General features: G+C 36.4%; 4 protein-coding genes across 6 annotated transcripts in view; 1 reads left to right on the forward strand and 3 right to left on the reverse strand.

Annotated features, from left to right (window-relative positions):
• LOC108740811 (sodium-independent sulfate anion transporter) overlaps positions 1-14,124 on the forward strand; it is a 33,539-nt gene extending 19,415 nt beyond the window's left edge. For all 3 annotated transcript variants that reach the window (XM_018475313.2, XM_018475298.2, XM_018475303.2), the window contains 8 exons: positions 2,967-3,162; positions 3,484-3,704; positions 6,591-6,933; positions 10,390-10,551; positions 10,641-10,930; positions 11,393-11,537; positions 11,600-11,776; positions 13,695-14,124. In XM_018475313.2, the coding sequence (XP_018330815.1) occupies positions 2,967-3,162; positions 3,484-3,704; positions 6,591-6,933; positions 10,390-10,551; positions 10,641-10,930; positions 11,393-11,537; positions 11,600-11,776; positions 13,695-13,855 (1,695 nt within the window). In that variant the 3' untranslated portion in view covers positions 13,856-14,124. The remainder of the gene's footprint in view (positions 1-2,966; positions 3,163-3,483; positions 3,705-6,590; positions 6,934-10,389; positions 10,552-10,640; positions 10,931-11,392; positions 11,538-11,599; positions 11,777-13,694) is intronic.
• Positions 14,125-15,331: 1,207 nt separating this feature from the next.
• Positions 15,332-19,198, reverse strand: LOC108741227 (the record flags this gene model as incomplete). Its single annotated transcript, XM_018475944.1, has 6 exons — positions 15,332-16,993; positions 17,060-17,201; positions 17,259-17,423; positions 17,493-17,759; positions 18,763-19,081; positions 19,164-19,198. Coding segments are annotated over 6 exons (2,124 nt in total), but the record flags the coding sequence as incomplete, so codon positions are not given.
• Positions 19,199-19,277: 79 nt separating this feature from the next.
• LOC108741233 (stabilizer of axonemal microtubules 2-like) lies at positions 19,278-21,036 on the reverse strand. The gene has a single exon (XM_018475957.1). The coding sequence runs from the start codon at positions 20,893-20,895 to the stop codon at positions 19,387-19,389; it is 1,509 nt and encodes a 502-aa protein (XP_018331459.1). The 5' UTR covers positions 20,896-21,036; the 3' UTR covers positions 19,278-19,386.
• Positions 21,037-23,388: 2,352 nt separating this feature from the next.
• On the reverse strand, positions 23,389-24,507 carry LOC108741240 (stabilizer of axonemal microtubules 1-like). Its single transcript, XM_018475969.1, has one exon. The coding sequence runs from the start codon at positions 24,389-24,391 to the stop codon at positions 23,462-23,464; it is 930 nt and encodes a 309-aa protein (XP_018331471.1). The 5' UTR covers positions 24,392-24,507; the 3' UTR covers positions 23,389-23,461.
• Positions 24,508-25,001: the final 494 nt, after the last annotated feature.

Below are 25,001 nucleotides of genomic sequence, written 5' to 3' on the forward strand. Positions count from 1 at the left end.
GTAATACTTAAAATTTTTTATGGTGCAGTGGTGGGGGAGACCTCCTCCTTCGATCCCACCCACCCCCACCCCCGAAGGCCATCATCTAGACAGTTATCGCAATTCTTTTACTGCTCTGTAGAAAACGTTCTGATTGGCTGTTTATGTAAATAATTTTAAGTATTACATAATAAATTGTCAATAGTTACTCACAGGAAAATAAATAAATAATTCGTAAAACTGCGTGACATTTGTTCTAAGTTTTAAAAAATATAAGGTTATCTAAAGGGAAATTTTCAGTAACTATTTAAAAATAATGTTAACGAATATAATCTTTTATGAATAAGAATTGTGAAAGATTTTGGTCAATAACCTTAGTCACATGAAAGAATATTATCATAATCGATACCTTGACCTTAAGCTACTTTAGTTTACTGTGTGGAATTTATAATATTTACAAGTATTAAAATCTTTTCTTATCAAAAACAGACAATAATTAATGTGTGACCTTAAGGAAGTGCTAATTATTTGTTATGTTCATCACGAGAATAATAAACAGTAGAGTAATATGTACCATATTCAAAGCTAATTAAATTTGTTAATTTTGACTCCATAATCATCCCTACATTTTTAATGGACTAGGTCGCTAGGTATACAGTTTTTGGCACAGATAGTTAAAGAATCTGATGTGCGTTCTAGAAAATCTATTAGTTTCGGTATGTAACAGTTGACCTTGTAATACCAAGAATGCTCTTTGACTTTGATATGCTCTAGTTTATTACTGAAGTTTTTCGATAATGTAGGTAAACCAAGTCACGAGCGGGAACAAGGTTAGAAGTAAACAGGGAGTAGTTTCTTAGAATTCTTTGTTTGTTTGTCTGTGCCTTTTGCTTAAATACATCACGAATTTGAACTTTGTACACACCTTAAATACTTACACTACTTGTGTATTGAAAATTGAGAGTATTCAGATTTAATTTTCTTGTGTTAAAATATGCCGATTGTGATGAAAATCAAGTAACAAAACTTAAATGCGCAGTTTCAATGTTTGATTGTTACTAAAAAAGCAAGAGAACAACGCACGCACGATATTTTGTCCTTGGGCCAATTTGGGAAGGCGAAGCTGTATTACCTGAAAGTCTAAGAAGTGATTTGACTGTCGAAACTTTAAGGTATAAACTTCGCCCACGTTGTCAACGCAGAAAATATCAGCCTCAAAAGCTTCTTAATTAAATAAGGATTCCTGATCGCAAGGAACATACTTGAGATGAATACTACAATTCTTACACGCGACGTTTCATCAATGATTTACTGTTGATAGAGTTTAAAAGTTGTATTATTATATAGACCCTTGAGGAAGCCGCTCTCTGAGGGTGAGACGTTGGGAGATCGTATATATAAAAAATAGTTTTTGATTTGAATTGGTTCAGAATGGATTCCTTATTAAATCATTATCATGAAAAAACAACTGAAAATGTTTTAATGACATACTCTGGCGGAGAATTAAGAACTCAACATATGAATATAATTTTATAATACATGCAGGATTACAAACGGAACGTGGCAGTAACCATACCTAGAAAGAGAGACGCGGATAGGTGCGAGATATTTAGAACAATTAGCTTAACTTCCCATGCGTCAAAAATCTTAACTGGAGTTGTACAGAGGAGGATGGAAAAAAGGGCGGAAGAACTACTAGGGGAAGATCAATTTGGATTAGGAAGAAATAGACGAACGCGGGAGGCCATTCTAGCTTTACGGGTAACAACAGAGAAAACGATATGAAAAGGAAAGAGTGCGTACACAGGGATTTGTAGATTTAAAGAAAGCTTTTGACAATGTTAAATGGGACAAGATGTTAAATATCTATACTTAAAAATATAGGGATGAGTTAGAGATAGAAGAGTGATACTTAGTTTGTATAAAGAGCACCAGGCAGTTATAGAGCTGAAGCTGCAACGTAGAAAAGTACACATTAGCAAGGGAGTTTGACAGGGATGCATCATTAAAGACAGTACAACTGTAGGGATAGACATACAGTGCAAAAGATTAGTATGCTTAGATTTGCAGATGATATAGCAGTATTACCATCTAGTGGTAGGAGGAATTAGAAATACCTTTAAATAAAATGGAAGCGGCATTGACAAAACAATATTGTATAAAAATAAATAAAAGTAAAACAAAATACTGGTATGTAAGGGAAGAAAAAGTAGGGAGAGAGAATATAAAGATAGGAGACGAAAAATTAGAAGAAGTGGCTGATTTTAGGTATCTAGGAACTCAGATAAGTAGTAGGGATATAAATCAGAGGATATACTTATAGATGTATCGAAATGTGGTGTTACAAGCAAATGATGAGGATACCGTCGATAGAAAAGGTTAGAAATTAGAACGAATATGAGAACAGAGGACTGTATGGAATTCAAAAACAAATAGGTGAGATAGGTTAGCAGAACACCTTCTCAGGTATGAAGGTCTAGTCAGAAACATATTAAAGGCAGAAACGGGATTTACGAGGGGTAGAAGTAGACCTAAATTAGATTACCGTTCGCAAATAATTAAGGATGTGGGCTGTTCTAGTTTTAGGGAAATGCGAAGATTAGCTCAGGATAGGAAAGAGTGGAGGTGCGTGTCCAACTAGTCTTAGGACTGACGACCTCATGATGATGATACGTACATGAAGGTATTTGTATGAATTTATCAAAAAATCATGACACCTTTGTCGATTGAATATAATATAATATCCCTATATTCGGTTCTTAAGTCGTTACCAGTGTAGAAAGAGAAGAAAAGCCAATCATATTTTCAGAGGGTGTTCTTTATTCTTACATAAATCCACAAGTTCTAAATTGCAAATAATTCAGCCAACTCCACTGAGTGAGACATGATTCGTATAATAACACTTTTAAATAATGTATTTTAATGTACTTATCTGTATTTATTGAAGTAAATCTTGGTTGTGGAACTGTTATTATGTTTCTTTACAGTATGGTCTGTATTCTGCATTTGTGGGCTGTTTCGTGTATATAATATTTGGTAGTGTAAAAGAAATTACCATTGGACCAACAGCACTCATGGCACTCATGACGTATCAGCAAATCGAGGGCCGAAACGTCGACTATGCAATATTATTGTGTTTTTTGTCTGGAGTTGTTCAGTTACTCATGGCATTTCTCAATCTAGGTAATTATTATATAATATATACATAATATATATAATTTGTACATTAAAATTCTTGAATCAAAACCTTGATAATATTAGTGCATAATAAATTTATTTACCAAAAAGCTTTATTGCATCCTAGATACTTTAATTTTGGTTAATGCGTTATTTTTAACTAATAGGTAGATTATAATTACAAGAACAACTAATGAGCTACGAAAAGTTAGAAATTTTATAAATGAAAGATATTAAATAAATGCAAAATTATGGGGTCATATCACGCGCAATATCATAGTTTGAATTCGTAATTATATTTAGTGTTCAAAAGAAAAATATTTTTAGGTGTTTTGGTCGATTTCATATCAATACCAGTAACAGTCGGCTTCACATCGGCGACATCAGTAATCATCGCGACCACACAACTGAAAGGGCTTTTAGGGTTGAAAATAAGTTCTTCAGGTTTTACCGATACCATCAGAAAAGTGGTGAGACATTTGGACGAAACAAGGTGGCACGACCTCTCGTTAGGACTAACGTGTATCATTGTATTGCTCTTATTCAGAGTAAGTATAAATAAATGTATAAAATTATTCGTTTTTCGATTCATTTCTTTTTTGTTCTGCAATAACTTATTTTAATTTGGTAAATTGTTATTGTTGGTGTTACTTTGTTGGTTTTTCAAAGTCCAGACATCTAATGCAATTAATTTTGATAGATAATAACGTCGCGATTTTACATAAGAAATTATTCTTCTAATAAATATATTAGATCAGATCCTTAGTGATAATTCAATTTAAAATATGATCAGAGGATTAAGGGTCAACAAAAACTCAGTTAAGACGAATTATTATTCGCAACGTTTAGTATATTCCTATATTGATACTTCATCAATCATCACTAATCGTTATTTGCTGCTGTATAAAACTGATTGATTTATTTATTACTGACAAGAAATTTATCAATAATTTGACTTAGTTGGCAGAGTAAATTATGAGCGCCTGATGAAGTATCAATATAGGATACGAAACTTTGCGAATAATTGTTTGTCTTAACTTAATTTTTATTAATCCTTAATCTTCTGATTACATTTTAAATTTATTCTTCTAAATTTGGGTCACGTGGATGGTTATTATCCTCAGTAATGATGAATAATATTGTTCTTGGTCATGCAGTTTTAGTATTGCCTTTACCTTTATAGTAGCGAGACCAAGACTAGGTATGAACGAACAAAAATCAATCTAAAATCAAGACTGAATATGCAGGGCCAAGACCAAATACACAAGACTAAACGAAATATTATTACTTTTAATAGCTACTTTTAATATTGTGGATAATTTGTTGAATGCATACGACATATTTAAACATTAACTTAGGAAAGGTAATAAACAACATGTAATAACGCTTTACATGCTGATTGGAGAAACGAAAGTAATTGTACATTCTTCTAAGAGAATTTTATGATATTGTCACAATTGTCAGTATGTACCCAAAGCAACAATCAATTTAATACAACCTGCTAAATATTAACGTATATTCACATCAATGTTTCTATTTTTGCAATTACCTCACGTGTGAACTACGGTAACCTTTCGTTAACATTTACGTGCAATGTTCAATGTGAAAGCTTTTTGTCCAATTAAGAATTAATTATTGCTGTTAAACTCCAGTCATTGAAGAACTGAAATAGTCAGTTTTAGTTGGGACAAGAGTGATACGAAAACGGAAAATAACATGGGTGTTATCTAAATGATTTGATAAACTTACCACTAATTCTGCAAACAACTTTGCTGATGATCTCGTTCGACCAGGATTAATATCACATGAAAGATATTGACTGTTATTACCGAAATCAGTAAAAAATACGCGAACTATTATGTAATAATTGGGTTGTATGCAAACTCGCTATGATTGTAACATTCCACGATAAATGATAAAATACTTCTGTAATTGTCGTCTACGAATCCGTGTTGATTCGGTTGTGAAGAAGAGACGTAGCTTATCCTTTATTGTTATCGTCGACAATCTGTTTTTATTTTGTGCTTTTTTTATATTTCGTAAACAGTGTTAATGTTTGAACAAGAAATTAATGATAATCATTTGAAAAACAATTAAAACTATCACTTTTGAGGTACTGACCAATTTCATTAATATTTATTCTTTCTATCTTAATGCTTTCTTCATCTGAAAAGCTTTTTATTATTAGGAAACAATCTGAATCGTTGGATTGTACACAATTTTTTCAAAATTGTCTATTTCTTAAAGCAAAAATATTTTTAATTTAAGGTAGGTAAAAAAAATTTACACGTTTGTTCTTGCTAGGATTGCCTAATGATACTTCAGGAATAATTCCGCTGGTGGATAGGCTAGTGCAAGGGATGGTTAACTGGGGTTCCACACTTTAATTTCGTGGGGTGTTAATGCTGATTATTTTGTCTTATATATTATCAAAAGAGTACGCGATAAATTTCGTAGAAATATCCATTGACCCTGAGCTTTCGCGGAATACAGTTTTAGGAACGCTGACCTAACTGTACTAATTTTTCAGTACGATTATTTTAATTCTCATATTTGGGCGATTATTTAATTGAAAAGTGATGTCGATGAATGAATTTGTTAATAAAAATATCTACTTAAAAGGCTTTGATTATTATTAGTAGGTACCTAGGTACAGATATTTTTAGGATTTTGTTTGTTGTATAAAATCGTAATGGATGAAGAACATTTAATATTAGATTAAAAATATATGTATTTAATTTGCTTATGACCTTTAAATAAATCATTGTTAGGTAAAGGTCTAGATGATGGCCCTCACCCACTAAGAGGATGGGGGTGGGGGGGATGGAAAGAGGAGGTCTCCCCCACCACTGTACCATAAAAAGTTCGTGGCGGTCTCACCCCTATAAAAAGTTATAGGGGTTCAAAGTTAATAAATATGCCAATTTTTATACATTCTAGGCATGTAAATATTTATATAGTCATTCTTAAACAATATTCAAAGGTAAAACTAATGAAAAATACATAAAAAGATTGAGAAAGTTACATAAAACATTATTTAAATATCTTTGTCAATAGGGTAGGTTAGGTTAGGTTAGGTTAGGTTATCGGGTTTTGTTCAAGTGACCACACTCTTTCGATCCCGCACCTCCACCCGCTTTCAAATAGTTATTTTATTTGAATTATAGTGTATGAAAATTGTCAAAATAATCAACTTTCAACCCCTACAACTTTTTATGGGGGTGAGACCGCAACGAACTTTTTATGGTACCGTGGTGGGGGAGACCTCCTCTTTCGATCCCATCCACCCCCCGAAGGGGCAATCATCTAGACCTTTACCCATTGTTAAATTTTCATTTTAAAACCATAATAGTCTGGTAAAATATTAATACCTCGTAATTGTTATTGTTTATAAATTTTCGGAGGTCTTCACCTAGTGATTTCCTATTTTTCAGAAAATCAAAGACATCAAATTGACCCCGTCCGACAAAAAGCCGACAAAAAATCAAAAAATTCTTTCCCGAGTTCTGTGGCTTACTTCAATATCTAGAAACGCAATCGTCGTTATAGCGTGTTCCATTCTTGCTTACAATCTTAAAAATAGTAGCAATGGTTGTCCGTTTGTATTGACTGGCACTGTCCGGGGGGGATTTCCCAGCGTAGCACCACCACCTTTTTCCACAGAGCTCAATAACAAAACCATTCCATTTACTGAAATGGTCACAGATTTAGGAACTTCGATTGTACTTGTTCCTATTATTGCTGTTTTGGGCAACGTTGCAATTGCAAAAGCATTTGGTAAGTGTTTGTTGATTACTAATTATTATCAGGAATTGAACAGGGAAGAGGCTTTTATATCTTTTATATTAACGAATATAGAACACGAAAGCAGACTGATACATTAGGTGATGAAAAAATTACAATAACTATTTTTATACGCTGAGAAAGAATCATTTTCTATCAATTTCGGATTAAGCTAACACTATGGAGGTTAGGGATAAGGAGAACTGTTTCTGTTGTGAAAACGTGTCCGTTAAACTGCGTTAAATTAGAATGGCGATACAGTACCAACAGAGTAAATTTCAAAGAAAGCGCCAAAAGTTATTATTGGGTTGTTCGGAAAGTCATTTCGTTTTTTCACATTTACCTAAGCCGTATAATTTTTATATGCTTTGAGAGCTTATATGGCAAGGCTTGTGTGTGAAAAATTCCAATTAATTCTACGCAGTAGTTTTTGGTTGGTGCCCTTTTAAATATCGAGAGCGATAAGCAGCATTTTCGACATATCTTACTGTTTTACTACAGAACGGGTAAAAATGCTGTTCAAGCCAGAAAGAAATTGACTGATGTGTATGGAGAAGGTGTGTTGACAGTACGCCAGTGCCAGAACTGGTTCGCTAAATTTCGATCCGGCAATTTTGATGTCGAAGATGCACCACGTTCGGGAAGGCCGGTTGAAGCTGATAAAGACGCGATAAAGGCATTAGTTGATGTGAACCGGCGAATAACAACACGTGAGATCGGATTGAGGTTAAATTTATCAAATTCAACAGTTTATGACCACTTGAAAGGCCTGGGATTATCCTCGAAGCTCGATGTATGGGTTCCCCATGTTCTCACAGAGAGAAATCTGTGTCGCCGCATTGACGTCTGCGATTCGCTTCTCAAACGTCACGAAAATGATCCGTTTTTGAAGCGCATCATCACTGGGGACGAAAAATGGGTTGTATACAACAACGTCAAACGCAAGAGGTCATGGAGCAAAAAAGATGAACCGGCTCAAACCATTTCCAAAGCCGATATTCACCAAAAAAAGGTGATGCTGTCTGTTTGGTGGGATTTTAAAGGAATCGTTTTTTTTGAGCTTTTACCGGATAACACAACGATTAATTCGGAAGTCTACTGTCATCAGCTGGACAAACTGAATGATGCACTTCAACAGAAAAGGTCAGAACTAATCAACAGGAAAGGTGTAGTGTTTCACCAAGACAACGCGAGACCTCACACAAGTTTGGTCACTCGCCAAAAGCTTTTACAGCTTGAATGGGATACAATGCTACACCCACCATATTCTCCAGACCTGGCACCATCGGATTATTATTTGTTCCGGTCACTCCAAAATTTTATGAGCGTGGAATTATGCTACTACCAGAAAGATGGCAAAAGGTGTTGGACCAGAACGGTCAATATATAATTTAATAAAGTATTTGTTTATTATACGAAAACTGTCTTTCATTTCCACAAAAAAAAAACGAAATAACTTTCCGAACAACCCTATAGAATAGGACAGAAAAATAAACAAGGGCAGAAGAACTTGAATTACGTATGAGGTTTTGTATATAACACCCACCAAGCGGCACGACCTAGAGGTTTAGACTATTGCTTAGAATTCGGGAGGACGCCGGTTCGATTCCGGGGATAATCTTTCATTCCCTTCTATCTTCATTTCATCCATCTCATCTTTCTCACCGGAACCACCACCCATGCATTCCCACAATTCTTGAAAGAAGGCTGAAAAGGGTCTTCCTGCGTAGTCCGGAGGGACTGCCCGCCTTTCAAGCATTACTCTAGTTACTAGAAGTATTAAATTTTTTAACCCGGCATACGTCAATTCGTCAACAACTGCTACATTCATACCATACACTTTACCTACGCTTACGTCATTTTGGAGGGTTTTTGAACTGTTATTTATTGCTTATAACTGGACACTTTTTTAACTTCACCTCTACCCTCCATAGCAAACACGAACCCGTAACATCCGCTAATAAGTATTGCTACGTGGCTAATCTGATACTGCTTTCTACCTGAAGAAATTCCACTGTTTCACCTAAAGGCACCACTGTATGATGAAAAAATTATTATCGTCGATTTCTTGATTAAATATTTTGCAACATATAAGGTTCGTATCTAGGCCTACGATCAAAATTTTGTGGGGTGAAAACTATGAAGTCAGCATCGACGGCCTACCAAGAAAGCGCTAAGCGCGTAGCATGTTTTACAAGTATGTTTGGACCCTAAGATTTCACAAGCAGCAGCTTAGCATCCTAAGTACGCTCCTGATAATAATGTCATATGCGAACTACGTCCGCTTTTTAATTATAATTTATTTTGGTAATTTGTAATCAAACAATAGAACAACGAGGAAAAAATTGTACCTGGACATTTTATTATTAATCAATTAACCGAAGTGTGTATTTTATCAAGAGCATTTGTTGTTATACGAGTACACTAAAAGCTCTTTATTCTCGGGTTATACGTTCCATAAATATGCCGCGAATACAGAAAGAAAAATGGATATGGAATGGTAATTAGTATGGAATCGTAGGGGATACGTTCTAAGGTTCCAAAAGAAAATCAATGTATTGATAAATTCGCAATTAAAATTAATCGTTATAGTCAGCTTTAGGGAAGAGTTTAAAAAATTTAGTGATTTTTTCTTGTTTTGAATTTTGAAATTAGTCCACTCGGTTACATCTTCTATAAAAGTCGCCTCGACACGAGCCAACAGTACTCAAAAGATGCTGATACGTTGAAAAATAACACCGAATCCTTTTCTACTCGGTTAGCTTTTTATAAAAGCCGCTTTAGCACATACCAACTGTACACACTCAAAAGATGCTTATACATTAAGGGGATTCAGTAATACACGCGGCTTAGAGTAAAAACATGCTTATCGGATCTAGATATCATGACTTTAATATTTGGAACAGACGTTTGAAATTTTGTAGTAAGATAGATAAAGCTTTGTTCTAAAGCTTGTCGAAGGCCATTTTTTAATTTTTATTGAAAATACGTGTCCTACAAGAAGCATCAATTTTAAGCACTTGTAAAAGCGTTTAATGACTATATTATTTAAAACCAAAAACGTAAAGTGTTAGTGTGAACCTTTGCCTGTTACTATACAAAAAATCACATATTTATCTCACAGCGTTAAATCACAATGTTTAGAATAGAAACTCATGTTCTCCGAAAAATTTACACTAGGCACGAGCGGTTTGTTGCGGTCAATCCCCTTAATAAATGACACCGAATCCTTTTCTGTTTATCGTTTGCAACCGCGAATAATGAAACATTAACCGCGAATACAGGAACTGGGTTGCAATTTTTTCACCCGTGAATAATGAAAACGCGAATAAGGAAACCGTAAAGAAGGAACTTTTACTGTACATAATCCTTGACCTGCTCGGGCTCTTCCGTAGCTACGTCCCTTGTGTACTGACATGGTATAGTTTATTACATAAAATTATATTCTAGCCACTGGAAAAACCGTCGACGCTACTCAAGAATTATTTACTTTGTCTCTGTGTAATATCATCGGGTCTTTTGTTTCGTCTATGCCGATAACGGGATCGTTTTCCCGATCTGCCGTTAACCACGCCAGTGGCGTACAAACACCGATGGGTGGACTATTTACAGGTGCGTGAATATATAAAGAAAACTATTATAGTGACCGACCTACCTAAATATTTGCCATAAAAAATGTCATTTATCGTCTATTTTTATAGGGATCATGGTCATACTGGCTCTAAGTTTCTTAACCCCATATTTCTCATACATTCCAAAGGCTTCGTTATCAGCGGTTATTATTTGTGCTGTAATTTTCATGATTGAGTACGAGGTGGTGAAGCCAATGTGGAGATCTAGCAGAAAAGATCTTGTGCCAACGTTTGCTACTTTCGTGCTCTGCCTTGCGATAGGGGTTGAAATTGGCATTTTGATTGGCGTTGGCATTAACATAATCTTTTTGCTGTATCCGTCCGCTAGGCCAACAATTCACGTTGAGAAAAAAACCATAGTAAGTAAAATAAAAAATAAGAAAATGTTTAATTTTAAATTTAGGGGTCGTTCATGAAATACGTTCGTAAATAAGGGAGGGGGAGGGGGTATAAGGAAATGTGTCGTTCGCAGTTCAATTTTATTTTAATATTTTCCTGAAGTTTTGAAAATTTTTCATTACTATAGAAAATCATAATCATTGCTATTTTTAATCACAAGAAATCGTCTAAAGGGGGGAGGGGTTGGAGAAGTCGCTAAAAGTGTGAATTAGCGTGATGAAGGGGAGGTCCAAAAAGGTGAAATTCGTATTTTATGTATGACTCCCTAACGTTACACGCATTCTTGCTTCATTCTTCATTATTTATTGTTTTAATGATGAAATTCGGAAATGGGACCACCCTGTATATATGATAATATATACTGTGTGTTTGTGTTTTTTTTTAATTGAAAGGTTAGCAAATTCTGACTTCAAATGTTTCAGGTCGACAGTGGCATCGAGTACATTTTGGTAACCCCTGGAAATAGTTTGTATTTTCCAGCAATTGAGTTCATAAAATCCAGCGTAGTAAAGGCTGGTCTCTCATCGTCACACTTACCAGTAGTGGTAGATTGCCGATTTATTTTGGGTTCGTACTTCAGTGTTTATTACAAATAAGGGAATTAAAAATACCAATTATTGTTTCAACAGGAGTTGATTTTACCGCTGCTAAAGGGATTTCGTCCATGATTACGGAATTTATGTTGCGAAATCAACCGTTATACTTTATAAATCCTAAAGAAGAGGTTATTGCTGTTTTTAAAGGAGCAGTTATGGAAGATTTTCAATATTTCAAATCTGTTGATGATCTTCAACAACATCTTTCAGGTAAGAAGAAATAAAAACTATCTTGTTAGTGATCAATGGTTATTGACTAATAATTATTCCTTGGAATAAGTTAAAGTTGATTTAAAACGTTTTTGGTGTGAGCGATATTGTTTCAAATAATTTTGAAGTGAAACTTCTTTATGCACGGTAGGGTAAGTTCGTTTCATGCGAGTTGCTATGTAACGAAATCATGCAACGGATGTCCCCCCTCTACTCGGCCACGTAGTCGAGTTCGTAGTGGGGATCGCTTGAGCCGTGAGCACGCTTCAATGCAACGTTCGTTACAGACAACTCCGGCATGTATAGTGTCGCCCTAACAAAATGTATGAATTCATTTATATGTGTTTGTGCATGTATGTCTACACTCTACAGTCGAAACGACGCCACTGACGCCAATTCCTTAATCTCTATCCCGGTATGTTTGTGTGGTTGAAGAAGTTTCACTTCAGTAGCGTGTTGCATAATTACACGTTTTATTTTCTTATGTATCTGTTTCCGGAAATGTATAAAATCTAGGAATGATATACAATTCCGAGGATATTTAGGATATGTATACATTTCCTAGGAATTGTATGAAATTCATATATTGTACTAGGAAATGTATAAAACTAATTCTTTCGATGAATAAAATGAATAAAACACGTTAGTACACTGAGAATCTGAGTTATCTGTGTTTACGCCTCATTATATGCATTGGTGACGTTATTGTTTTGTTAGGTTAGGTTTGGAGATGTATATGTATTAGCGCCGTTATTAGATAGATTTATGACAGACTGGAGTTTCTTTCTGATACGTTGGAATAATGTCTTCGAAAAATATGCTTCATTATGATCTCCGCGCCCAACATACATATGAAAATGATCAGCATTATCAACTCTATAATATACTAAAAATTCGAGGTTATCGTGTTTACTGAAACAATGATAACCTCATCACATTATTCTAACATCTAACATATCCATATCAGCCCGCTTCCGGTGGGCAGAGGCATTAAAGAAACTCCAGGGTGTGTTCCGAAATATAACCCAGCATACTGGCCAGTGCTGATGACGTTATGAATCGACGCCATACTGTTGATTCGTTCCGAAAAATACTGGCCAGTGGGTTGATGTCAAATTGACGCCATATTGAGAATACTGTGTGTGCTCGTCTACAACAATTTTGCTTCAAAAGTTATTAAAGTCTCTTATAATAAAAAATTCCTAAAAGTCTGATGCACACACGCCCGTTCGATATACTACTATGTCACACTTATCTCACCAGTACAATATGGTGGCACACCAGTACAATATGGTGGCGATTCATGACGTTATCAGTACTGGCCAGTACGCTGGGTTATATTTCGGAACACACCCCCAGTCTGTCCTAAATCTCCCTAACCAAACAATGACGTCGCCAATTGATTAGGTACATCTTCAGGCAGGCTGCCGTATTGTAGCCTATTTAGTATTGCCTGCAATACATTTCCTATTGCTATTTAGGAACTGTATAGATTTCCTAGGAAATGTGTCTAATATAATTTCACACATTTCCGGGTGATTTTAGGAATTATTGACATTTCCTAGGAATTGCTTACAATGACGGATTTCATGCATTTCCGGTAACGTATCTATTTAAAAAAATGGATTTCTTTAACATTTTTCTCCTACAATTTTTTTTGTAGGCCAAGATATGAGCCAGTCTTGGTTGTCAAGTCTAGGGTATCTTGCAATGATTCTTAATTTTGCATGATTTAAATACAAAATTCAATATTTTGGGCTTGTTTAATGTGCAGAAAGACCCACTTAGTTACACCATTACATTATTATTATTATTTAAAATCGACAAAACATTGAGAACACAAAATAAACAGTTTTAGAATTTGAATAACTTCCAAAAAAGAAAAAATCCATTTCGGATTTCTTTTTCTTATTTTCAGATCAAAAAGAAAAAGCCAAGACCATTTTTTCGGAAGAAACGAAGCTACTGCCTACTGGTCAATCAGAAGAACCAGCGTCGGTCACAACAACAGATTTACGAGAAATAAAATGTGTCAACGGATGTGGTAATTTTGTACAACACTCAAGTTCATCATGTTAATTTGTAAAATGCAACAATCCGCGTAATTTATTTGACCGAACCGAAGAAAAGGTTAATTTTTATTTACCAACAAAATAAGAAATAATTATGCATTAACAACATTTGCTATTTTGTATAATTTATTATTTTTATATGTTAATTTATTGTTGGAGAACGATAAAACAGTGGAATGTTGATTGTCTTCTATAATGTATAAGTTTTGTAAAATTACCGAGTTCCTTAAATTAATGAAAAAACTCTTTTTTGTATTAAATAAAAGGTTTATATGATTTTGTATTATTTTTCGATCATTTTTTCGTTATTTTAATTAAGTCGCAACGCTTTACTGTGGTCCTAGTTCGAGAAAGAGACCAAAAGCAACAATTAGTACTTTAAAGACCAAAGTCTTAAGACTTAATCGAGATTGAGCCTAAAATTTTACTTTTAAGACCGTTTCGAGACTTAACTTATAAGATAGATTTCAATATTAGAGTCTAAAGAACAAAACCAAATATGTCTTTGTTTCAGTTCGCAATAATATAACTAAATAAAATTCACTAATTACCTTTAAGAGGTAAAGGCTAAAATTTGCCTTGCAAGACTGAGACTTAACATATATAAGGTTGGTTTGAACATTGAGACCTAATTTGTGAGACCAACGTGAAAGTTCAGACTTGACCTTGAATAATGTACTAACGTTCTTGTTTTAATTCATAAAATGACAGCTAAAGAAAATTACCCTTACTGTTATTAGACACCAAGCCCAATATTATACAATAACCGCTATTTACAAGACCAAACTTAGCACTTCATCGAGATAGAGACCAAAAATTGCCTTGTAAGGGCAATATCACTGAGATATACTATATATAAGACATATTTCAACATTGAGATTCATATTGTGAGATTAACATGTAAATTGAGACTTGACCTGCGAAAACATAGTAAAAACAAGTAAAATAATTGATTACTTACTGTTACAGTGAGACAAAGACCAAGCCAACATTGTACCTGATAAAATCACTATTTTCGAGACCTAAATTAGGAGTTCAAGACTTACCGAGTTAGAGACTAAAATATCTTATAAGACCGTCTCAAGACCAAATTAATAAAATATACGAAAATAGTGAGACCAAAATAAGGATTTGACCTGTCAGTTCTAGACAAAAGCTGTAATATAATTTTGACTTGATTTGTACATCGACAAGAATTTATCGATAATTTGTAAAACTGTTATCAAGATTAAGACTTGAGAGTAAATCCATGATTGATACTTGTGAAATCGAGATTTTTAACTTCTTGGATCGACATTAAAATTGAGACTTGACGTGCATGGATAATTCAGGACGAGGCCAAGGAAGTTCTTGTATTAAATGGTCAAAAAAGTAAGTAGAATAATAAGCGACCGTTATTTTTCGTAAATATCTGTAACTTTAATTATTGTTGAGGAGTTTGGATCTGGGAATATTTTGGTTTTCATTTAGATAATTGGTGCCATTTTATAGGAGCGGATTTTAAAGTTTATTTATTAAAAAAAAAAAACAAAAAAAATATTTACATAAACAAAACTTAATCGTTATAGGTACTAAGGACTCTGTAGTCAGGGTATATTTCTTTATGTTTATATAATAATTATTTATGAATGCGGATATGAAATAAATAATAATGTATCGGGTTCTAAGCTTGTTCTTAATTAAACTTAATTTGCTGTTTTACTAAAACGATATAGGTACAATACAAGGCGTTCCAGAAGTAATTTTCAAACAGCCTGATTGTAGATTTTCAATAACCTTAATATTAAAATTGCACATTTCGTTGTAAAAGTATATAAATATATTCATATATTTGCGTTCGTATATCGGATGTCCAAGAGATCTTTTCTTATAATTTAGCACCGGATCTTTTAATCGAATAATCATTTAAAAGTTGGACACCCGGTATAAGAGGTCCATAAATAAATTTCTCAGTATAAACCAGACGGCAAGTCTGCCAGTTTACTAACGCTATGCAATCGGTTGACTTTTTTGTGACAGTACGTTTCAATTTTAGGGGGTGCAGGTACGCTAAGTGTCGTCTTTGTAAGGTTGCAACTGGAGTAGAGACCGACATTGTTGTAACCCCTTTTAACTACAAAGCTCCCGTTATTAGAACATTTTTCATTTACCTGTGGAAAATATTGGCTCTGATCTTTGGGTAAAATTACTTTGCAGGTCTCTTCGCTCTTCTGGGATCCAGGATTACTCTTGATGTACTGACTGTGGTTTGCGGTGAGTTCGTTTTGCAGATCCTTCTGTAGATTCAGTTTCCTGTCCGTCACTATGATATCAACCATGGCGTCCAGACCGTCTTCTATTCTGTCCAAACTTTTGGACTTAATTTTGTTCACCGCACGTTGCCTGGCGGTCATCAAACGTTTCTTCGTCTGCTTCGATAACGTTGTACTTGCAGCGGCAAAATCGTGATGAAGATTGTCGTTTAGAGATTTTACTGAGTTGAAGAAAACCCCGAACGACTGGGGAGGTTTGTTGTTGATTGGCTCGTACGTTGTCGAGTAGATCTGGTCGTAGATCTTTTGGTCAGGAGTGTTTTCGCTATTGAGTTTGATGATGGTTGTATTTTTACAATTAGCGGTGCTTCCAACTCTTTGTGGGTGACATTTAGAGGCACTTAACAAAGAATCGGATCCTTCTTCGCTGGTGAAAGGAGTTCCGTTGTCCATGTAGATGTTTTCTTGGGTGTATCCATAATCGTCAGTTGGAAGGAACATTTGAACGAGACTTTTTACCCTACGGGGAGGATGAGGATGGATATTCGTTGGAATGATTTCCATTTCGTCATCGAAAATAACTGGATCCAAAGTCATCGAATTTACTCTGCTGATGTTATGATCATTTGAGAGGATCAATTTGGATTTGTTGGCTTCGATGTAGTTGTTAGTCTCTTCTTTGTTCACTATATTCTGAAGTTCCTCGATCACTTCTTCTATTGTCGTTTCCTCTTCGTCAGAGTTGTGGTATTCCGAATGTTTGTCTTTTGGAATTGTGGATGCGGTTTGGTTATAATTGCTGCAAACGGATGTTTCGTTTCTCATTTCGTCTTCCGGCGTCAAACTTCGTTCTGAGGATGAAATACCTTCGTCATCTGCTGGAGTTGATCGATCTAAACAAAAATCAAATGGTTGTCAACTAATTTATTGCCTATGCAGCATTGCAGCATTTTACAAACCTTTTCTATATAACGAGCAGTCAGTTTTTATGAGATAAGTTTTTCCTGGTTTCAAGGACTTAATCTCTCTCTCCAATTCACTGCATCTTTCTTTTAAACATTGCTCCAGAGAGAGTAGGATTCCCTTTTCTTCTTGAAGGATCTATAAATTATATTTATTTATTAACATAAAAAATGTTTGAAAAGTTCATTTGTTTACTTGTATTCTTCGCTCCAACAACACCACTTTGTCTCTGAGATTGTCGTTATCTTTTTCGGAATTTTCCAATCGAATTGCCATCGTTTCTATGTCAATGTGATTTTTTTCCCAACGATCAAATTCCTTGAAGACGTGTTCAGTTGATGGCGAATTAATTGGAATAATCTGTAACAAAACGATACATACAAAAAGTTTCGTCCTGTCCAATAATCTTTTAGCAAACATGTTATTTACCTTTTTTATGATAGCAATATCAAAGCCAGCTTGTTCTAACTCAGCTTGGACGTATAATCTCCTTTGCGTGGATCCAGCGCTATCCAAAAAGGCATTAATGAATCGCATACCAGCTGCCAGGAGATCGCCTTGTCCACCTGCAGAAGTTAACATTCCTATAAGAAACCTGAACCTTACAGGTTCACCATATCTCAGCCGAAGTGTAGTCATTGCTTCCGAAACTGCTGAATGACCTTTACTGGATGCTTCACAAGCCTTTGTTAAAAGCTATAAACAAAAATATTAAAAGGAGTTTTAGAACGAAGAAAGTTCAATGCACATGATGATAATTGAGATACAGATTTGTAATGAAAACGAGTTGTAATAATTTTAATAATTACACTTTTAGAAAATACCACAAATGGCGCGGTAAACGCCATCTGTAGTACGATGCTACATCTTAGGATTACATATGCTCCAACAAGGTCCATTTAAATATATGGATATCTACTTGCTGAAACGAATCCCGGCGTAGCCAAGCTCATCGTGATAGGCACGTTACCATAATCGAATAAAATAATACGAAGTGGTCTGTATTCTGTAGAAACTGCCAGACGCGGATCGCGATTTCGATGGTTTTGGATCTCATCAGCGCGTCGCAGACAGCTCCGACAGAACACAGACCAACTTTTACCTGCTGTCTTAACAGTGCGTTTTAGAAAATACCACAAACGGCGCGGTAAACGCCATCTGTAATACATTTTAGGATTACGTATGCTCCAACAAGGTCCATTTAAATATATGGATATCTACTTGCTGAAACGAATCCCGGCGTAGTCAAGCTCAACGTGATAGGCACGTTACCATAATCGAATAAAATAATACGAAGTGGTCTGTATTCTGTAGAAACTGCCAGACGCGGGTCGCGATTTCGATCTTTTTGGATCACATCAGCGCGTCGCAGACAGCTCCGACAGAACATAGACCAACTTTTACCTGCTGTCTTAACAGCGCGTTTTAGGAAATACCACAAATGGCGCGGTAAACGCCATCTGTAGTACGATCAGGTAAAAGTTGGTGTGTGTTCTGTCGGAGATGTCTGCGACGCGCTGATGAGATCCAAAAAGATCGAAATCGCGGTCCGCGTCTGGCAGTTTCGACAGAATACAGACCACTTCGAATTATTTAATTACAATTTTATTAGATTAATTCTTTTGGTGATGTTTTAATCTTTATTGGTGAGGCCATAACAGGAAGTAACACTTCATCATTTATATTTCAAAGTGCCTACCTGTAGAGCAATAATCCTGGACTTGTTGACACTGCTCATGATACAAACTGCCAATGTGTATAATCCTGCTGTAGAAGCAATCAAGCTATGTACGGCGTCGTGATATCTCACGCAACAACAAAGAAGGCATTGTAAACAAGCAAGTTCGTCCAACAAGGCTCTTCGTTGAACTATAGGTGGAGTACGAGCCAAAGTACTACCCACTGAACTGCTGGTCGTTCCTCCGGAGTGACCGTTTTGGCTAAGCTGGATGTTACGTAGAAGTTCCAATAACAGGGTAACTCCATCGTAAGGATCGGAGACGAATTCTTGGACAAAACTAGAATTAAATAAAAAAAAATACAACGTGTAATTATACAACACGCTACTGAAGTGAAACTTCTTCAAACACACAAACATACCGGGATAGGGGGTTAAGGAATTGGTTTAATGGTATTATTTGTACACTATGCTTCGCACGGGTGCAATGCTGATAGTAAATACATTATAGAATGTCTTTATATACAACAATCACAGCTTTTTTGTCATTAGACAATACAAAACGGCCGGTACCGCCGCAACCGCTAGCAAAAAGCCATTGGAAAGAAAATTGAGCCAAATTCAGTTGTTTTAGAAATTCTTTATTTACTGCGGCGGATTATTTTTAGAAGCACAGCAACACGAGGGGCAGCAGCATTTCGCAGTTGAACTCGGATCTGGTTTGGAGGTGCACACAAATCTTCCTGGGGGTTGGTAGCTCAGAGAATTTGTCGTATGACCTTCTAAAAGTAGTTTTGGCGGCTCGTATGAAAGTTTTTCGGCCCACGGCTTAGAAACCGGAGGTTGCTGTCCAATAGGCGTATATGACGTCTGATGAACAGTCTTAAGATCCATGGGTCCATCGGGTAATTTTATATGAGTCCGACATCGTATCGGTTTCACTAAATTGTTACCAGACTCGACGGGTTGATAACTTGCTCGGTAGCACGTTTGTCCAGTGAAGGGTTGGTTGCTGGTGGTCAAATTGTCCCCCATTCGTAACGGTTGCGCTCTTTCGAAGGGCATTGGAACGTAATCCTGTTTCTGTGTTGTCAGCAGTTGCATGGGTCCATCTCCAATTAATTTATGATCAGATAACCTGTGTAATGATTCTCGGGAAATCTCGCTGCTGGAGTACCATCTAAACGAAGAATTATTTGTCGTTTCTGAGTAAATTTTCTCAGGACTGAGACCTATTGCATGCTTAGGTTCAAACTTCTGCGGTTTGTCGGTTTGGGCAGGTTTATAACTCATCCTGTAGACAGTGCCATCGTCGAACTTCTCGGGAGGCAAGTATTTAGGTAAAGGCTTGTACGATTGTAGTTTTGGGCCTAACGCATAGGGAGGATAGCTCTCGTGGTAAATAGTGGACGATTCCAACGGAGGTCCCGACTTTTCGTAAGCTTTCGCTTTTGCCCACGGTTTTTCTTCTGGGGGTTGTAAGCCCCAGAATTTGTATGAGAGCTGGTTGATTGTATTAAGATCGATCTTCTCTGCAGAGAGTTTCATGTTATCTTTATATCTGTATGGGAAAACTTTAGCTTCGTTAACATTTAACGGTATGTAAGATAGTTGAGTAACAGTAGTACCATCGAAGGGAGCTTTGCTTAGGGTTAAACCGTCCTCGTATTTATCGGTTTTGCTTTTCGTTTCTAATGGGAGGGGTATGTAATCATGTTTATGCGTAGTAATCAGTTGAACTGGGCCGTTTTCCTGAAGATTGTGGTCGCAGAGACGAAATTCAGCGGGTCTTCGAAAATTCGTTGGGGCTACATACGATAGCCTATTGACAGTATTGGTATCCATTTTACCGACTCCAACAGTGATGTTGTCTTCATGAAATATCATCTTTTGTGCTGTTGACTCCTTTGGAACATATGTTTTGTTGTATGTGGTGTCATAAACACCCTTTTCCGGTGGTAAATACTTCTTAACGGGTTTAAAGGACTTTGGGACTTCTGGAGGAACGTAAACGCATTCCTGTTTCGTACCCACGGGACAGCATGGACAACCTGGTGCACAAGTTCGACAGGAGTTATCAAATTTAACAGCCGTTGATTTCACGGGGGGTGCAGCAGGGCTCATACAGGGTTGTTGTTCAAGTACAACTGCCATTATTATTATTACAATAAATAATATAATGTGCTCTAAAAATGGATTGTAAAAAATACGATAAAAATGATTAATATTTAAATGTCTTCACAAAAAAATACTTTGAGAAGATTATGACAGATTATTTGTTTGAAAGGCAGATGTTATGAATAAGTTACAGCCACCTTATTATTGTAACGATTTTGAGTGAGTTGACATTACATAAATTCATTTTAAGCTAAGTAACTAAGAAAAATTTTTATATAAACCTAATTTTTAGTTAATTCTAAAAAACACTAGGAATCTTGCCCAGCTCTGCTGTAGAACAATAGTTTTATATTCTAGTTTCCTTGTCAAAATCGTTTTCAAGATACAAATTCAATAATATTTAAATCAATTGCTTTAGTAGAAATTTTCACTGGTTAGGGATATAAATCAGAGCATAGCGCAGGGTCGAGTGGCCTTCAATAAGAAGAAGTCACTCCTATGCTCGCGAAGAAATTCGAAAAAGGTTGTTAAAGGTGTATGTTTGGAGAAAACATGGCCGGTGGGCCATGGGTTAGAAGCGTTCGAAATGTGGTGTTATAGGCGAATGATGAGGATACCGTGGATAGGGAAGGTTAGAAATTAACAGATATTAGGAAGAATTGGAGAGCAGAGGGCTCTATGGAAGTCAATAAGAAATAGGCAAGATAGGTTGGCAGGGCACCTTCTTAGGCATGAAGGCCTAGTCACAGACATATTAAAGACAGAAACAGGAGTTAGGAGGGGTAGAGGTAGACCTAAATTAGATTACTATTCACAAATAGTAGAATAAAGGATGTGGGATGTTCTAGTTTTAGGGAAATGCAAAAATAAGCTCAGGATCGGAAAGAGTGGACGAGCGTGTCCAACCAGTCTTAGAACTGACGACCTTATGATGATGATAGATTAAATAGGCGAACAGTAATCTAATCTAGGTCTACCTCTACCCCTCCTAACTCCTGTTTCTGCCTCTAATATGTCTCTGACTAGACCTTCATGCCTAAGAAGGTGTCCTACCAACCTATCTCGCCTATTTTTTATTGACTTCCATAGAGTCCTCTGTTCTCCTATTCTTTCCAATACCTCTTCATTTCTAACCTTTTCTACCCACGATATCCTCATCATCCGCCTATAACACCACATTTCGAACGCTTCTAACCTTTTCTTTTCCGCCGCTCCCACTGTCCATGTTTCGCACCCGTACAACGCCGTGCTCCAAACATACACCTTTAACAACCTTTTTCGAATTTCTAAATTAACCGTTCGCGAGCATAGAAGTGACTTCTTTTTATTAAAGGCGACACGACCCTGCGCTATCCTCTGCTTTATATCCCTACTACTCCTTCCATCCTCACTTATCTGACTTCCTAGGTATCTAAAATCAGCCACTTCTTCTAATTTTTCGTCTCCTATCTTTATATTCGCTCTTTCCCTACTTTTTCTTCCCTTGCATATCAGTATTTTAGTTTTACTTTTATTTATTTTCATACAGTACTGATCTGTCAGTACCGCTTCCATTTTATTTAAAGCTATCTCTAGGTCCTCCTTGCTAGATGCTAATACTGCTATATCATCTGCAAATCTAAGCATACTAATCTTTTGCCCTTGCACATCTATCCCTACAGTTGTACTGTCTTTAATGATGTTGATGGCGTCTTCGATGTATAGATTAAAAAGTAGCGGTGACAGTGTGCATCCCTGCCTGACTCCCTTCCTAATATTTACTTCTCTACGTTGCATCCCCAGCTCTATAACTGCCTGTTGCTCTTTATACAAACTAAGTATCACTCTTCTATCTTTGTAATTCATACCTACATTTTTAAGTATATTTAACATCTTTTTGTTAATTTCAAAAAATTAGTAAGTAATTCTGGAAGCAGTCTGACATTTGACAAACTACTTATCATTGCGATGTTTGGTAGGGTATTTTAGACAAGTGATATATTTTCCTTACCTCTGATCCCGAGATAAAAATGTTCAGTCTCTCAGAGTCTCTGGAAGCGAAACTCGAATGTCCGTCTCTCATCGAGTCTCTGAGAGAGACTGTCGAGAGACTGTCAAAAAAACTGTTAAGCGTCTCCGAACGAGAGACTCGAATCGCTCATAGAGAGATCCTCATTTCGTATCCAGTCTCTGAACGAGAGACTCGAATCTCTGAATTAACAATTTCATCGTTCGAGTCTCTCATACGGAGATTGTGAGAGGTCCATAAAAACTCCTAGGCAATAACTGAGAGACTGTGAGAGACGCTCTCAGAGACGCTGCAAGACTCTGAGAGACTGGAGAGAGACTGAAAATTTTTGTCTAGGGATGTTGCTTTCTGTAGAAGAGAACAAGCTCAACTGCTTGGGTTATTGTGGACAGCATTATACTCAACGATGTCGTTCAGCCACCTTATCGTTTCAAGGGGTCGAAGTTTAGACGTATAAAAAGTTTTATTTCAAAAAGAAAGAAATTCGTATTATATTATTTTTATATTCATTTCATGTAAATTGTTAGTAAAATAAAGAAAATATTTGTATACATTGTTGTATAAATAGAAAACAAAAGTAAAATAAGAAGACTCTCACAAACAAGCAGCTCTTGCTGGTTGACAAGATGGCGGGCACTCGACGCAGTCGGGTGCGTCTTCATCGTCGCACTCAATGTAGGTACCAGGTGGTTTGTAGCTCATCTTTTGCACTGAACAGCCTTCCATTCGTTGTTCTGGGACCACGTACTTTCCTTTGTCGGCCCACGGCATGTCGACTGGTTCTTGCGGTTCCCACGGCATGTAAGACATTTTATGGACGGTGTTTTTCTCAAACGGTCCACAAAGCATTTCCAAAGCGGGTTTGGGCCTGAAGGGGTCGACTCGTGTCACGGGGTTTGGAATAAACGACATACGATGTATTGTCTTGTCACTCAACGGACAATCGCTGGGATACAGGTTCTCGGTAGGTTTAATGGGACTCTGCCTTAGAAATGGTTTTGGAACGTAGTCGTGTCTATTGGTTGTTATGTCTTGCATGGGGCCTTCTCCAATTAGCTTATGTTCGCATGGAATGATGGGACATGGCGGGGGTACTCCGCAATGGGGTTGAAACGACATCTTATGAACTGTACAGTCACTCATTCTACCCTCGCCTACGCACAGGTTAGGATCGGGTCTAATAGGACTTGGTCTCTGGAGATCGTTCGGGACGTAAGACAGGTTGTATGTCGTGTAGTCGTCCATGGGAACACATGGTGGCGCAAATTTACTAACAGGGGCGTATGATTTTGGCCTGGCTGGTTGAATGTATCTACATTTTTTCCTCCTGGGAGGAGGGCATGGTGGATTATGGTCAGGAACTGCCGGTTCTAACGTCGGAACACAGACACTATCACATGGCTGGCATGGCGCTTTGCCATCGATTGAACATGGGTTCACTTGGGTCGTGGGCACCCCCGCAGGCACTGCGGGTACCGCCGCCGGGCATAAACCTTGATTGTCCGCTTTAGGCGGGCAAGACATTTTTCACCCAAGAAAGTCGGAACAAAACCACAAAAAATAGACGCCGCAGTTAAAATGCAGAGAGCGACTTGTTTAATGTCAAAATATGGTCATATTGTTTTGATTTAAAAAAAAATTGAAATGTCACCAACGGACTACTAGAATTATTGGTGCCGTTTGTTGTGCCCAAAAAAAATCTCTAATATTGAAGTTGTTCAAACGAGCTAGTATATCACTACATAGTATTGTGGCGAAATAACTGTTTTTGTTTCTTTTGTGTGTAAATATTTTTTTCTAATTTTTCCATTTCAAATAATATTTCATTTCAAATAATATTTCAGTTCAAATATTATTTCACTTCAAATATTATTTCAATTCTTTTCAACTTCTAATCTTGTAAATACTTTGGTTTCCTTTCAATCTAAACTCTATTGTTCTTTCAATCACTTTTACCTGGAAATCCAACTTCAACCATACCTGCATGCACTCCCATACTAATATCTGGTTTTACCCTTAATTGCTTTCTCTTGAATTCTGTACTATCTAATTCTGTGTATTCCTAGAAACTAGTGTCTTCACCCTCTCTCTCACTACTTTTCCTTCTAGAACATTCTATCAAAATTACTAACAA

The sequence above is a fragment of the Agrilus planipennis genome, unplaced genomic scaffold, assembly GCF_000699045.2.
Source record: "Agrilus planipennis isolate EAB-ADULT unplaced genomic scaffold, Apla_2.0 scaffold21, whole genome shotgun sequence".
Lineage (NCBI taxonomy): Eukaryota > Metazoa > Arthropoda > Insecta > Coleoptera > Buprestidae > Agrilus > Agrilus planipennis.

Bases quoted from the DNA above. Each gene is read 5' to 3' on its own strand.
- LOC108741233 (XM_018475957.1), bottom strand. From the start codon at position 20,895: ATGGCAGTTGTACTTGAACAACAACCCTGTATGAGCCCTGCTGCACCC.
- LOC108741240 (XM_018475969.1), bottom strand. From the start codon at position 24,391: ATGTCTTGCCCGCCTAAAGCGGACAATCAAGGTTTATGCCCGGCGGCG.